The sequence below is a fragment of the Mustela nigripes genome, chromosome 3, assembly GCF_022355385.1.
Source record: "Mustela nigripes isolate SB6536 chromosome 3, MUSNIG.SB6536, whole genome shotgun sequence".
NCBI lineage: Eukaryota > Metazoa > Chordata > Mammalia > Carnivora > Mustelidae > Mustela > Mustela nigripes.
In genome coordinates, this window is record NC_081559.1 from 134,011,899 (window position 1) to 134,026,481 (window position 14,583).

Consider the following 14,583-nt stretch of genomic DNA (forward strand, 5'->3'; position numbering starts at 1 on the left):
ATAAGAAGAAGACGACATCATATGGCCAAAATAAACATGAAAAATTGCTCAACATCACTCATCATCAAGGAAATGTAAGTGAAAACCACAATGATATCACTTCATGCCTGTCTGAATGGCTGAAATTAAAAATGCAAGAGACAACAAGAGGTGCAGATGTGGAAAAAAAGGAACACTCGTGTACTGTTGGTGAGAATGCAAACTGGTACCACCACTGTGGATAACAGTATGAAGGTTCTTCAAAAGATTCAAAATAGAATTACCATATGACCTAGTAATTCCACTACTGGGTGCTTATCCAAAGAATATGAAAACACTAATTTGAAAAGATATATGCATCCCTATGTTTACTGTAACATTATTTATAATAGCAAAAATATGAAAGCAATGCAAGGGTCCATCAATAGAGGAATGGATAGATAAGATATAGTATATATATACATATATGCGATGTAATACTAGGCATAAAAAATAACAAAATCTTGCCATTTGCAAAAACATGGGTGGATCTAGGGGATATGATGCCAAGTGAAATAAGTCAGTCAGAGAAAGACAAGTACCATTTGTTCTCACTCATGTAGAATTTAAGAAACAAACCAAATAAAGAAAAAAATAGACTTAAATATAGAAAACAAATTGGTGGCCACCAGAGGAGTGGGAGGGATGGGCAAAATAGTTGAAGGGGGTTAAAGTGTACTTATGATAAGCACTGAGTAATATGTAGAATTGTTGAATCACTATATTATACACCTGGAACTAATATAACACTGTATGTTACTTATAGTGGAGTTTAAAAAAAAAAAGGCAGAATATAATCAAATGTGATAAGGTGGTCAGAGCAGTTGAATTCACTGTGAATTAGCCAGTAGGAGAGTAGGAGCAGGCTGCTTGGAGAGAGTAGGCCTGTTTACTGTAACTGCTTTTAATAGGATAGCATTCTGCTGATCAAAAATACTAAGCTAATCTGGGATCTTTGGTTGAATTTTTGAGCAGAAATGCTATTCTTATTAAATGTAAGCATATTTGCTTAAGAATCTCAACCTCTAGAGACTCTAGTCTTAAGAGGGCAAAGGAATATGTGTTTATATTTTTTTTAAAAAAATTAGGATTTACATGTTTAGCATTGACACTTTAAATTATTTGTTTACCATGTACTTAGAATATTTTCAAGAAATATTTTCCTTGCTTTTGATGGGCATTTTAAAATTTCTTTTACTATGTACTGACATTTGTGATGCATTGTATATAGTGTTAAGAACTGCTTTCTTCATTGAAATCCTTTCATAAAAATTTATGTTTACTTGGCTTAATCAAATATAAGCAATATATCCAAGGAAATATTTGCTATTTTAATCTATTTCAAGTAATTAAATTATATTCAGTAATTTCTATAGCTATAACATTTTCAAAAAGGCATAAATAGCTTTAATCATTCTGAAAAATAGAAAAAGTAGGGTCCCGTTTTTTGACCTGTAAAATACTCATTTCCTAACTCCTTTAACCCTGTTTGCAGCTCTTGGTATTATTTTGTTCATCAGCTATTTCTCACTGAAATTTCTGCTGCCAGCTAGTGTTAAGCAGGCTGCATATCAAACGATTTATCCTCTCCGTGCTCCACTTTCCAACAGCAGTGGCATCTATCATTTTATTTAATTTCCCAGTAAACAACAAGGGAGTTATTTCTGATTCTCTTCAGCTCTCGACTTTTGATCATACTCAACTCTAAATTCTATTTCACGTTTTTCATTTACAGTGTCCATACCCGCTCCTTCCTGTTGTTACAGTGGTCAGTCTCTTTGTCCTCATTCTTATCTGTTGAGTCTATAATAGGACAAATCTCCAAGCCAAATTCTGCTTTTTTACATAACTGAGATTAATAAATTGAACTAATAATCCAACTTTTAAAATATTCTATAAAATATTTAAAATATTTTCAATATTTAAATATTTAAAAATATTTAAATATTTAAAATATTCTATAAAATGTCTATAAAATAAAACTTCAGAGGTTGAAAATTTGTCCCATCAAGTCTCTGTTCTGTTACTTTGCCCATATCGACAACCAAGGATTTATTTTTACCCAACTTGCACTTCTTTTTTTTTTTTTGAGAAAGGTTTATTTTTTTTTAACACACAAGTATGTAATTTATTTATATTTTAACATTTTATTATATATCTATGTGAAAGTATAAAATAGATAACATATTTATCTTTAAATTGACATTTACAAATAAGATTTTCCTTTGTATTTCCATTATTTAAATGCTTGAATTTGTCAACTGTTAATTCTAATACTTTAATAAAATAGTTTTTTAATTTTTATTTTTTATAAACATATATATTTATCCCCAGGGATACAGGTCTGAGAATTGCCAGGTTTACACACTTCACAGCACTCACCAAAGCACATACCCTCCCCAATGTCCATAACCCCATCCCCCCTTCTCCCAACCCCCCTCTCCCCAGCAACCCTCAGTTTGTTTTGTGAGATTAAGAGTCACTTATGGTTTGCCCATTCTTGCACTTCTGTTTACCATTTTCCCCCCAGATATATCACACTTGTAGAAGTGGCTTTGATATAGTCCACATCCTTAAATAATTGTATCTAGCAAATGTACAGAATTCTGTGGTTTAACTGTGCTGCCTATGAACTCATTTGATACAGTAGGTTTATAATTCCCATCATCACTGTTTTACATTTGGAGAAAGTGAAATTCACAAAATAAGTAACACTTCAGATGCAGGCCAAAATTAATCCTGAGGCTATAAATATGTTTATAATTTTTTTTAATTTGAAAACATGCCTTTATTTCAGTTTGCTTTTAAAAACAAATACAGGTTTAAAATCTAACACTATTGCTGTTAATTTTAATTGTTATACTTCAAATGATATTAAATTGTGATAGGTGAATGTGTCTTTCTAGTAATTTCAAGACAATAATTTGATTGCATGATTTCACAGCAGAAAATCATTATAGTGCTTTGATTTCCTGACTATGGGGACATAAATACAGAAAGAATTCAGATTATTTGCTGCTATACAAGCACTGATTACCAAAATGTATCTGGTACATTTTCATGTGGGCTAGGAAGTCAGTATTAAGATATCCAACTATTTTCTGTCCCTTGTTATCACTTGGATAAATTCATCAAATATATCCTAATCATATTTCACATGTTGCCTTTGGTATTATATTTGTAAACTAATCAATATTATATTGTACTTACTGTTATGCCATATATGCATTGTGTTGTATTTATATAACATTTTGGAGAATTGTAAAGACTCAGAAGACCAGGTCTGAATTTTTAAGAAATTACTCAGAACTCTCGTAATACTAAAAACTATAAGGAAGCATAATTTAAGTCAAGCCTATGTTTCTCACATCAGGTTATTTTTAAAATGCATTTTTTCTTATTATAAGACAAGTATATACTTATCATAAGTTTACAGAGACATAGAAACACAAAAAGAAGAAACTAAAACTACCTGTAGTCTCTGTTCAGATAAAACTACCAAATTATGGTTTTACTGTTGTTTTTCCCAAAAATAAAGCAGTATCTGCCACACAGTGGGTCTTAATAAATATGAGAAAATTAATAAATGAGAAATTACTGTATGAATGGTGGACTGTAGTTAAACTCTAACAATTGGTTTTTCTTTTTCCTTTTTGTAATCCAAGTGCCCCACTTAAGCCTTGATTGTCAAAGTGTCTACTTCAAAGATGGCTATTTCCAATAAACATACTGTTAGCCACAGTAAACTAGATAAAGGTCCCAGCCACCTCCCCTGGCTGAAGCTTTTTTGTTTTAGAGATCTTGTTTGATTTCAATTACTGACGATTTGGGCCACTTGTTTTTTTCTCTCCCCAAGCTTTTAATTCCCAATCTTATTTTTTAAACTGACCATTTTTAAAATTGATTTATTTTTAAAATTTTAAAGAGTGAGTCCACTAAACCCTAGGCTTCCACCCTCAACTCCAATAAAAGCAGAACCCCAGCATTGTGATTGCTAGTGCTCTCTCTTTCACTCTCTACCTATGATTTCACTGTGTGACCCCCAGGTGTGCTGTATACTTTACAGGTCTTATAAACAATAAACTTTTTTTTAGAGGATTTTATTTATTTATTTGAGAGAGAGAGAGTGATAGAGAGCATGAGAGTGGAGAAAATCAGAGGGAGAAACAGACTCCCTGTGGAGCTGGGAGCCCAATGCAGGACTCGATCCCAGGACTCTGGGATCATGACCTGAGCCCAACGCAGTTGCTTAACGAACTGAGCCACTCTGGTGCCCCTAAACAATAAACTTTTAATTTTCCAAAGTCTCCTGATGGCTATTGCTGAAGGGCATCTTGCAATCATGAGAACCACAACATTGGTTATTGAGAGGCTGACACCAGCACAAAATATTGATATACACCCATATGAATTTTTATTTTTTTAATTAAAAAATATTTTATTTATTTATTTGAGAGAGATCACAAGTAGGCAGAGAGGCAGGCAGAAAGAGAGGAGGGGAGGGGAAGAAGGTTCCCCGCTGAGCAGAGAGCCTGAGGTGGGGCTTGATTCCAGGACCCTGGGATCATGACCTGAGCCGAAGGCAGAGGCTCTAACCCACTGAGCCACCCAGCCACCTCCCCTATGAATTTTTAAAACAAAACTAAGATCATAGAGTAAACATTGCTTTTAACCTTTTTTCCCACTTACTGAGATATCTCTAGCAATTACACAATTCAGTATTCTAGTAACTTTCAAATTATTAAATGATTTAAGTAGTTTAAGTATCATTTTAAGACCCACATCATATGAAAATCTATGAAAAGAGGTCACTTTAACATTTTTTGAATTAGCACACCATGCCTGTCATTGATACTGCCCTACTTCCAATCTCTACTGGATCCCTACAGGTTCAGACTGCTCCACAATCAGAGGCAATCGAGCATCCTTCCACCATCGTTTCTTGACTTTTTTCTCTGACCTCACACCAGTTTCCTCCTAAGAAACTATTTACCATTTCCCAGCAACTCTGAGCTCTTTCAGTGTTAGAGCCTTACCACACACTTTTCCTTCTGTCACAAATGCTAGTCTCAGCTCCTCCTTCCTGAGAATACACACTCAGCCTTCCAAATCCAAATCTAAGATTTCACTCCTGGATCCTTTGTCACAGTGACCTTCAGGAGTCAGCACAAATTACATAGAGTAAGTCACCTAACAGAAATGGAGAGACCTCACATTTTGAGTCAATTCAGAAAGAAAAAAAGGAAAATTTTGATTTGCAGAGGCAGTCAAAACTCTGGACAAAATAATTGCCCTGTTGTCCCATTAATAAGTATAAGTCATCTGAGTCAAGTACATTCTTTTCTCCTTCTTAGGAAACAGTGGCATTTAATTCTTCTCTTCTGAGACCCCGTGTGATTGGAGAATGGATTGGTCGAGAAGAGAATGATGCTGACCCACTGGCTGCTGAAATGCTCCAGCCCCCAGTTCCAAGAAGTAAAAATGAACAATGGGAAAATGAAGATAATAGCTCTAGCCCCGCAGGAAGGTGAGATGAAATGCCTTCTTAGATTCTGAGTATTGTTGGTTGTTAAAAGCGAATGGGGAAATAAATCCAAGGATGTGATTTTGATGAAATAACTTAACAATTTTATATAGGAAATTATGTTGGGTTCCACATAAGTTGGAAATTAATTTCTCTGTTTTAAAATTAAAATTTTGCAGATTTGCTTTTGGATTTTGGTCTTAATTTCTTCTTTTTATCTAAGAAAATCACCATCTCTTTGCTACTAAAACCAAATAGAGAAATAATTTCAAAGACATAGGCTGTCATTCAAGACCCACTATAATGCTGGGCAGGGAGTGGCTGACTAGTAAGAATTGGAGATGAAGGGCTTCTCATTTACCAGAGAGATGCAGCTGATCAACAAGAAGAAAACTATTAAATGTATTATAGACCAAATGAAGCAGAATTAATGGAGAATATGAGAGAAAACCTTGGTTTAGAACCGTTTACATTTAGAGTTGGTAACTATGATTGAACATTATTCTTTTCATATTCTATATTTAATTGTGATTTGTGAATTTGAAAGCCCATATTTCACTTACTCAGTCTTATGATGCTCAAAGAAGTGGTAGGAGATGTTGATAGAAGTGAAGCATATTTGAAATGTCCAGATCATATTTATTAGAAAAAAGTATATTCAGTACAACCTTTTTCTTGTTTTGTAATACCAATTGCAGTAAGTAAAATCCCAAAATGAAAACTTCCACAAGAAGTTGGAGTAAAAAAGCATATGGAAGCATGGCTTACACAAGCCTGAGAAAATAGATTTAAATGCTCGTGAATTGAATGTGAGAGCACCACAACTTTCGTTGGGTGCTATTAGCTGACCACCACAGAAAAGTTTTTCCTATGCATAGCATAGCCAGAGTAACTTTGTATTTCCTACATTAAATTTAGCAGCAACCAGTAACTATTCTTTCTCAAGGAGAAAATTGTATTTTCTACAATGTAATAGCTTTCAGGGTTTTTTTCTTTTTACTTTGACTTATCACTTGGCTAGAAGGAAGGAAATTCAGAATACTCATTAATGTGCTTCAGGCATATAGAAAATTGATTCTATTTCCATTGAGAAATAACTTTTAAATTATTTAAATAGTTGAAGTGTCCTGTGTAAGGAGAAGAAAACCATTTTAAAAAATCCATTTACCTTCTTTTGTGAAATGCCAGATCAATTTCACCTGTCAATGAGGGTAATTTTATTTTTAATACCAGACTTATGAAACCCACTAGACCTTTATCTTAAGTCATTGCCAGATCTTTAATGTAAAGTAGATAAATGTCAACTTTCATTTTGCTTTCATTTAGTCATAATAATAATCGGAGCTATTTATTGCAAATGTTAGTGCTTCTATTTTCTTCCTGGCTTCAGTGATCTCTGATTCCCTCCTGAATACCCAATAAAGGGGAATATTTCCTTCAGTGTAAGTCAAATCCCTTTCCCAGAAAACTCAACCTATGAAGATCTCTCTCAAGTATTTGTTATGAAATTTTTTTCTTAATGTTACTGTTCTCTATCTTTAAATGATGAATTGAGGTATTCTCTATGAAATGAAGACAGATGAAATCCCACCCCGATGCCCCATCAAAACAGAAAGAATGCGTGCATACTTGAACTTAGTTTAAAGAATAGCAATAAACTATGGGTTAGAAACTGTATCTCTCTCATCTTCTAATACCAAACAGGATTCTGAATTTATATCAGGAACTCACATAGCAATAGATTTGATTTGGATGAATAAAAATGGATTGGGAGAAATTCTTTAATGACTTTAGACGTTATAACTCGAGCATTAGCTTTTGCCTTTAAATAGTAATGAACTTGTAGTATAGCAATCTTAAACATTAACAGGCTAAGTGGTATTCCAGGCTTCAGAAGGAGAATTAATTTTCAAGGTGACTTCTTCCATTTTTCTCTCCCCTACTGGGCCTGGAACATTGTCATTACCAACAGACATCTGTTATATGAGTGAAGGAGGCACATAGAAGGCTGTGAGTAGACATCTGCTAAATAAAGCTTATTTATAAGAAGGGTTGTTTATAGTCTATCCTAACTTTTTGCCCTTTCCTATCACAATGTTGTTAAATGCTCGAGTCTCATTTGAATGGCTGTTATTAACAACACTCCATCTTTAGTACAGAGCCAACTTTTCTCCTTAGGTCCTGCATATGGAACATTGTATAAAGAAGGTCAGCAACTTTAGAACACAAAGCTGTCACCTGAAGGGTTAAGTGCTAGTTAAAAAGAAAGTGGTTATGAGAGCAATATGGAGAAACTAATAGGATATGAGAAGAGTGACTGACATGGGGTCCTTGACCACTCTGTAGTCTCTGGATGGACCCAAGAGGTCTGTGGATCTCTTGAAATTAACTTATGTGGACAAGGTTCTGTGCACATGGGCATTTTCCCAACACATTCTTCTTAGATTTTCCATAAGGTTCTATTAAGTAAAATTAAAGGATCTAAGCAAGAAAAAGAATGGGGATTTATAAAAGAAAAAGGTGAATACATTGGGGAATGATTGAAGGCTTTTTAATAATACCAATTGGCATGAATTGCAATGGCTTATCTAGCCATTTAATGGGAATGGGAAATCTATGTGTTTATTGCACATTTAGAGATATTAAAAATAATCATACATTGATAATGTAAATGTAAATTAAAAATGAGTGTAATAGATCTATATAATTCTGTTTGAAGCCATATTTTTCTATTTTAAGCCATCTTAATTAAAGTTTCCAAAGCTGGGTAATGGATTTCCTAAAATTACTAGCTAAATTCTAATGTGAGTTTGTAAATAGGCTTATCAAGCCTTGAAAGCCTAATGAAGCTCCTCTGAGCTTAACTACTTTATTAAAGCAAGAATAATATCAATAAATATTATAGATCTGGTAAATTGGCTTTATTTGTTCAGTGAGCATTGTTATTAGATGGTAAATATGCCATAAAATGAATAGAAAATCTTATAATTTAGAAATATGTATTAAATATTAAAATAAAAGCTAAATTCACTTTCCACTAAGCAGTGTTTCTTTTTATTAAAGCTCCTAATTGCTTCTCATGTATCTGTTAACAGAGCCTAGAAATGTTCCCCTTTTTTTAGAGCTTCCTCAATTGGCAGGAAGAGACAAATAATAAACAAGTAAATATGCAAACATATACCATAAATTCAAGTAGTGATTAGTGGCAAGATGGAAAATAAACCAGAATAAAAAGGAAGAAAATTAATAAGGGGCACTATTTTACGTAAGAAGTCCACAAACAACCTTAATATTGTCAGATTTTGGCTATTGTGGACATGATATAAAATATGTAATACATTTCAGAGACTGAATTAAGCTATTTTAGGGATATTCTAACTTGTAAATTTTAAGGAGAGAGAATATTGATTAATCAAAAATTAATCTGTCAAAGGAATAAAAAAAAGAGGCCTTAAAAATATCTAAAACATGCAAAGAATGTACCTTATGACTACACATGTCTTTTTTAGAGCCAAAAAAGTATGTAACTAAATCATGCATTTATTTCAGAAGGTTGATGAGATCATTTTGATATGTTCAAAATTTGTTCTTTCTCATTTATTCATTTATTTCTTTAGGAGATACATATCCTAATTCAAGTTATTTTATGAAAATATTGCTAATTACCTATGGACTTACAGACTCATAGGTGGTTTCTTATGAGACCAGCAACATTTTGAACTTACTGTCTAGGACTCATGGCCTACCACTATCTTCATGACCAAACCATGTATTTTAATGAGATTCAGGAAAATACTTACTGCAAGCTTTATGAAATTATCATGCTCATTGTTGGCTTTTGAATAGGAGTTATGCATCTATAATATACCATTTCTTCCTTATCATCAGTATTCCAATCTACATAGTTTCCCTTTTTTCTTTTTCACTACCAATATATTTTCTCTCAATTTTCATATCTGTCAAGTAAGACTCATATACATATTCTTAAATTAATTCTTACTTTATTTAGTGTGTTTAAAAAATGGAGTTCAGAAAGAAAAAGTGAATTTGTGCTAGATACTGGGTGAGACCAATATGAAAAAGAACATCCTAGATTCAAAGAAACTCTTTATAACCTCCCTTCAACAACCTGGGCCTTATTGCAAGGAGAGTCCTTTAATTTCCAAGTAGAGTCGAGAGGAAGGGCACAGATTCTACCTGCTAGGCTGCAGTGGTGAACTAAACAAGCGTAGGAGAAGGATTAAGAGAGAAGAAATTCAGTTTTCCACCAAAAAATGCACCTGGGATCAGATAAAACTAATACTTACCAACCTATATTCAGAAACAAGAATACAGCAGGGCCAGATATCCAGGGAAGAGTGGGGTCCAAAGGAGAGAAGCAGTGGTCAGGATGTATGCCATCAGGAGGGGGAGGAAGGTGCTACCTGGAGAGATAAGCTGAGGGAGAGGAGTGGCCACATTAAAGCATCCTTTTCCATCTGATCTGGTTTAGAATTTATCTTTTTGAACCAAAGTAAAATGACGTCCTAGATTGTATAATTACTACGTTGAAGTATTAATTGCTCTTCTTTCTCATAAGGCACCTAACCTCTCCCCATCCCACTCACCACTCGTCTGCAGTAAAAGTCTTGCTTCCCTGAGGCAGGGTGCTATTTTCTCTCTAATGTTGTGTTTTCACTTCTACAATCTATAGGTAATGGAGTTGGAATAGAGGAAGGTGTCATCCTTGCTTGTAGACCTTGCTGTCTCCTTTCTCCCTAATAAAGTATCTTATCGTGAATTTCATGTTTTATCCATGAAAGTCTTCCACCACTTCTTGTAGCAATAATTTGTCAGTTCCCAGGTCATTCCCTTTGTCCTAAATATACAAGCATCTGGCTCAACTGTCACTTTCCCCTGCACCCTTCCTATCTTGATGAAGTTAATAACAATATTAATGATTCCTCCCCACCTAGCGTCTTCTTCCTTTGCCTACTCTTCACTACTGATCTTGAATTCCACCCTGCTTCACCTATTCCCTCTGTTATATCTAAGACTCATTATTATTAACTGCAAACTCTAGTGTCAGTTTCTATGTATTTCACTTTTTGAGTACACCTTCTGTCTTTCTAGTTCATTCCCTCTGGTACCCAGCTTTAACTAGGACCCAAATATACTGGTTCTACTGAGTTTTTCTTGCCACTCATATAGTTTTTATTTTTATTTATTTATTTATTTGCTGTCACAGATAGTTTGTTCTTTTTTTAATTTATTTTTTCTTTTTAAATTTTTCATTTCTTTTCAGCGTAACAGTATTCATTGTTTTTGCACCCCTCCCAGTGCTCCATGCAATCTGTGCCCTCCCTACTACCCACCACCTGGTTCCCTCAACCTCTGACCCCGCTCCCCTTCAAAACCCTCAGGTTCTTTTTCAGAGTCCATAGTCTTTCATGGTTCACCTCTCCTTCCAATTTCCCTCAGGAGAAGGGAGTTGAGGGAAATTGGAAGGGGAGTAGTTTTTATTTTTGATTCATTATTTTGATCTACTTATTGAATATATCCTGGTTCCCTTACCTCTTTTGTCCTTTGTTTTCCTTGTGTGGTAAAACTACCTTATTTAAATCTAACTCTTTGTCTGTTCTGTGGCTGAACTGGCATGCACTTCTTCCAGTGGAGAACACTTGGCTACACTGACTGGTATCATTGTGAATTCATGACCACCAAGAAAGAGAGGGCACAGAAAGAGAGGGAACATAAGCAGAGGCAGTGGGAGAGGGAGTCAGGCTTCCCACTGAGCAGGGAGCGTGATGTGGGGCTCAATCCCATGACCCTGGGATCATGACCTGAGCCCAAGGCATACACTTAATGACTGAGTTACCAAGGTGCTCCTATATTATTCTTGAAATGATAAAATTAAAAGAATGGAGAACGGACTAGTGGTTTCCAAGGATTACAGACAAGGAAGAAGGAATATGGAGGAAAGCAGGAGTGGTTAGAAAAGAGTCTTGTGGTGTTTGAAATGGTCTGTATCTTGATTCTGATGGTCGGTATATGATACACAAACCTACACAAGTACTAAAGTTATCTAGAACTAAATACACACAGGCATACACATACAAATGAGTACAGTTAAAATGGGAAATCTGAATGAGATCGGAAAATCATATCATTGTCAGGATCCTGGTTATAATATTGTACTCTAGTTTTATAAGATAATGTTATTGATGGAAACAGTGTAAAGAAAGAGTATATAGGATCTCTCTTTATCATTTCTTAGAACTACATGTAAATCTGTAATTATTTCAAAGCCAAAAAAAAAATCAATTAAAAACATTAGTGAACTGTTGAAAACACCTTGAGATTTTGACAGTCAACTTCCCCCAACAATCTTTCAACAACGAACGTTAGTATCAATTGGTGATTCTAGCCTGAAGAGTTAAACTATGTTGGTGGTTACAAAATGGTGGTTTTCTGAATCTGTCATTTCTTCTATATTAACCAGCATTAGTGTGGAAAAATAAAAGCTTTTTCTCCATCCCTATTTCCCCTGACCTTCTCTAACATATTCACCCTAATTTGGAGGTGAACAGGGAGGTGGGGCTGATTGATCTTTGCTCACTGGTGACATGCAATGTCATTTTGCTCTTTCCATTCCCTACTTTGACAGTGCTGAACCTGGTACTTCTATTAAGACAGCTTGAAATGTTCTGATCTGTGCCCTGAAATTTATCTGGTTGGTTCTTTATTTTTGTTTTTTGTCAAGCTTCCTCAGCATTTTGGCCTGGAGGCAGTGGGGACAATGCATTTAACCTATTTGCCTTTTGGTTCTTTACCTTTAGAAAGTGTTATCTTTCCATCCTGCTTGGGGAAGACTTCCTCTACATATCATGTGTTTTTTATTTTATGGGGTGACATTTGGCATTTCCTTTCTTTGGACAATAACAGGAAAAGAAATTGAATTACAGAGAAGAGAAGAACTTAGGGACAGTTTTTGAAACTCTATGTGTTTGCTGTTTGTACTTGTAAGTTGTCCGGTCTGACACTGTCTTGAGAATTTGGAGGAGAGGGAACCATGAAAGGCAACATTTACCCAAAGGATCCCAGCTTTATCACCAAGAAACTCTTCCAAATTTACAGACTCTCTAGACTAGAAGAACCTGAGAAACATTTAATTGCCAGTTCTGTATCCATCCTTTCTTTTACCTCATCCTACCCCAAGATCTAGGCAGCATGATAGGACAATGAGGAAATTTACTTTAATCATAGAAATTAAAATTTTTTGTTGTGTGGGTGGCTCAGTTGTTAAATGGCAGGCTCTTGATTTCAGCTCAGGTCATGATCTTCTGGACGGAGCCCCGAGTCATGCTCCGTGCTCAGCGGGGAATGTGCTTGAGGATTCTCTCTCTGCCTCTCCCCCTACTCGTGCTCTCTCTCTCAAACAAATAAATAAATCTTAAAAAAAAAAAAAAGAAATTAAAATTGTCATTTAAAATAATCTTGTCTGTGGTGCCTGGGTGGCTCAGTTGGTTAAGTGTCTACCTTTGACTCAAGTCATGATCTTGGTGTCCCAGGATAAACCCCAACATTTGGCTCCCTGCTAAGCAGGAAGTCTGCTTCTCCTTCTTCCTCTGCCCCTCCATGCTGCTGGTGTTCTCTCTCTCTGTCTCTCAAATAAATAAACTTTTAAAAAAATAATCTTGTCATAGTATGTTAAAATAGCTATCCCATTACATTTGTTTGTAAGTCAAGGAATTTCATATAAAAATCTGGATTTTCTGCCTCCTCTTTAAAAAATATCAGAAAAATTCTTTAACAGTGGGCTCTCATTATGACTTGGTGACAATTGGTAGGAGCTGAGTAGCACCTCCTCCCTTAAGTGGGGCAGAGTTTCAGTTTGCCATATTTCTTACCTATACTTACTTGTGAGATGGTCAATGAGGTACCAAAGGATGTCTAGGAAGACCGTCTGTATTTCCCTTATCCTTAGGGAAGATATTGCTAATATGACTATAATTTCACATAGTGAAATTAATCAAATGAAAATTTGGTTTTAGATTATTTCATTTATCAGAGCTAATTAATAGAGTTTTCATCATTGAAAACTAACATTTAAATATTTCTTCAGCTTAAAGGTGGAGCCCAAGACTAAAGGATTAAAACAGCAGCAACAGCAACATAAGAAACTCCTGGCAGCAATGCTCTCTCAAGATTCTTTTGAGTCTCTCCACAGCCCTACCCCATCTGTAACAGAAGAAGATATTGATAATGAAGATGATGCAATGGAATTGCTGGGTAATTTTAAAAATTAATAATTTCTCTTTTTCTTCTTCTCTGGCATTGTAAAAATGTGTAGTGATTAAGAGATTTTAAAGTTTTTGAATAGTTTTGTCTTAGGGGAAAGAAATCATTTAACATATACTCTATACATTAGCCTTTCACAAAGTTGCATGTAAGAACTAACTTGAAATCACCTAAGCATGTGAAGTATTTATTAGACTGTATTTTGTGCTTTGTATATGCAGCACTTTACCTTCTGACTCCTTACTCAACCTTTATTCCATGTGCAATTGTGATAAAAATTCAAGTCTGTCTGCTTTATTCTCTGATTATGGTTGCCTTGATCACATCTTTTTTCTATAAAATACATCCAAAATACGTATTTCAGCCCTCACCCCAAGATGTTCCCCTATTGTTTCAAGGATGTTTTAGAAAAATACAGTAAAATTTAGATGGCAGTTAGTAAATTAGTGTTTTATGTCTTCCATAAGTTAGAGGAGAGTTTGCAAGATTTCAGGGTTTTCATAAGCTTGTTACTTTCATGAAAAACCTGTTGTATATGTAGGGAACCCTTTATATCTTAAGTAAAGTAAATGTGTGTTTTTATTTAACCATAAATCTTTGGGTAGTACTTTTTTTAAAATTGAACTTTCCCTTATTCTAAGTCACTAAAACAATTTCTAAATACTTTTTAATCATGTACTAAAGGGTATAAGTAATGTAATCATATGAAAGCTGCAAGTAAGTTTAACATAGAATAGGAGTCCCAGAAAATAAATAATGTA

General features: G+C 34.7%; 1 protein-coding gene across 1 annotated transcript in view; it reads left to right on the forward strand.

Annotated features, from left to right (window-relative positions):
• C3H8orf34 (chromosome 3 C8orf34 homolog) overlaps positions 1-14,236 on the forward strand; it is a 144,831-nt gene extending 130,595 nt beyond the window's left edge. Inside the window, 2 exon segments of the mRNA XM_059392871.1 lie at positions 5,373-5,545; positions 13,647-14,236. Of these exon segments, the coding sequence (XP_059248854.1) occupies positions 5,373-5,545; positions 13,647-13,830 (357 nt within the window). The 3' untranslated portion in view covers positions 13,831-14,236.
• Positions 14,237-14,583: the final 347 nt, after the last annotated feature.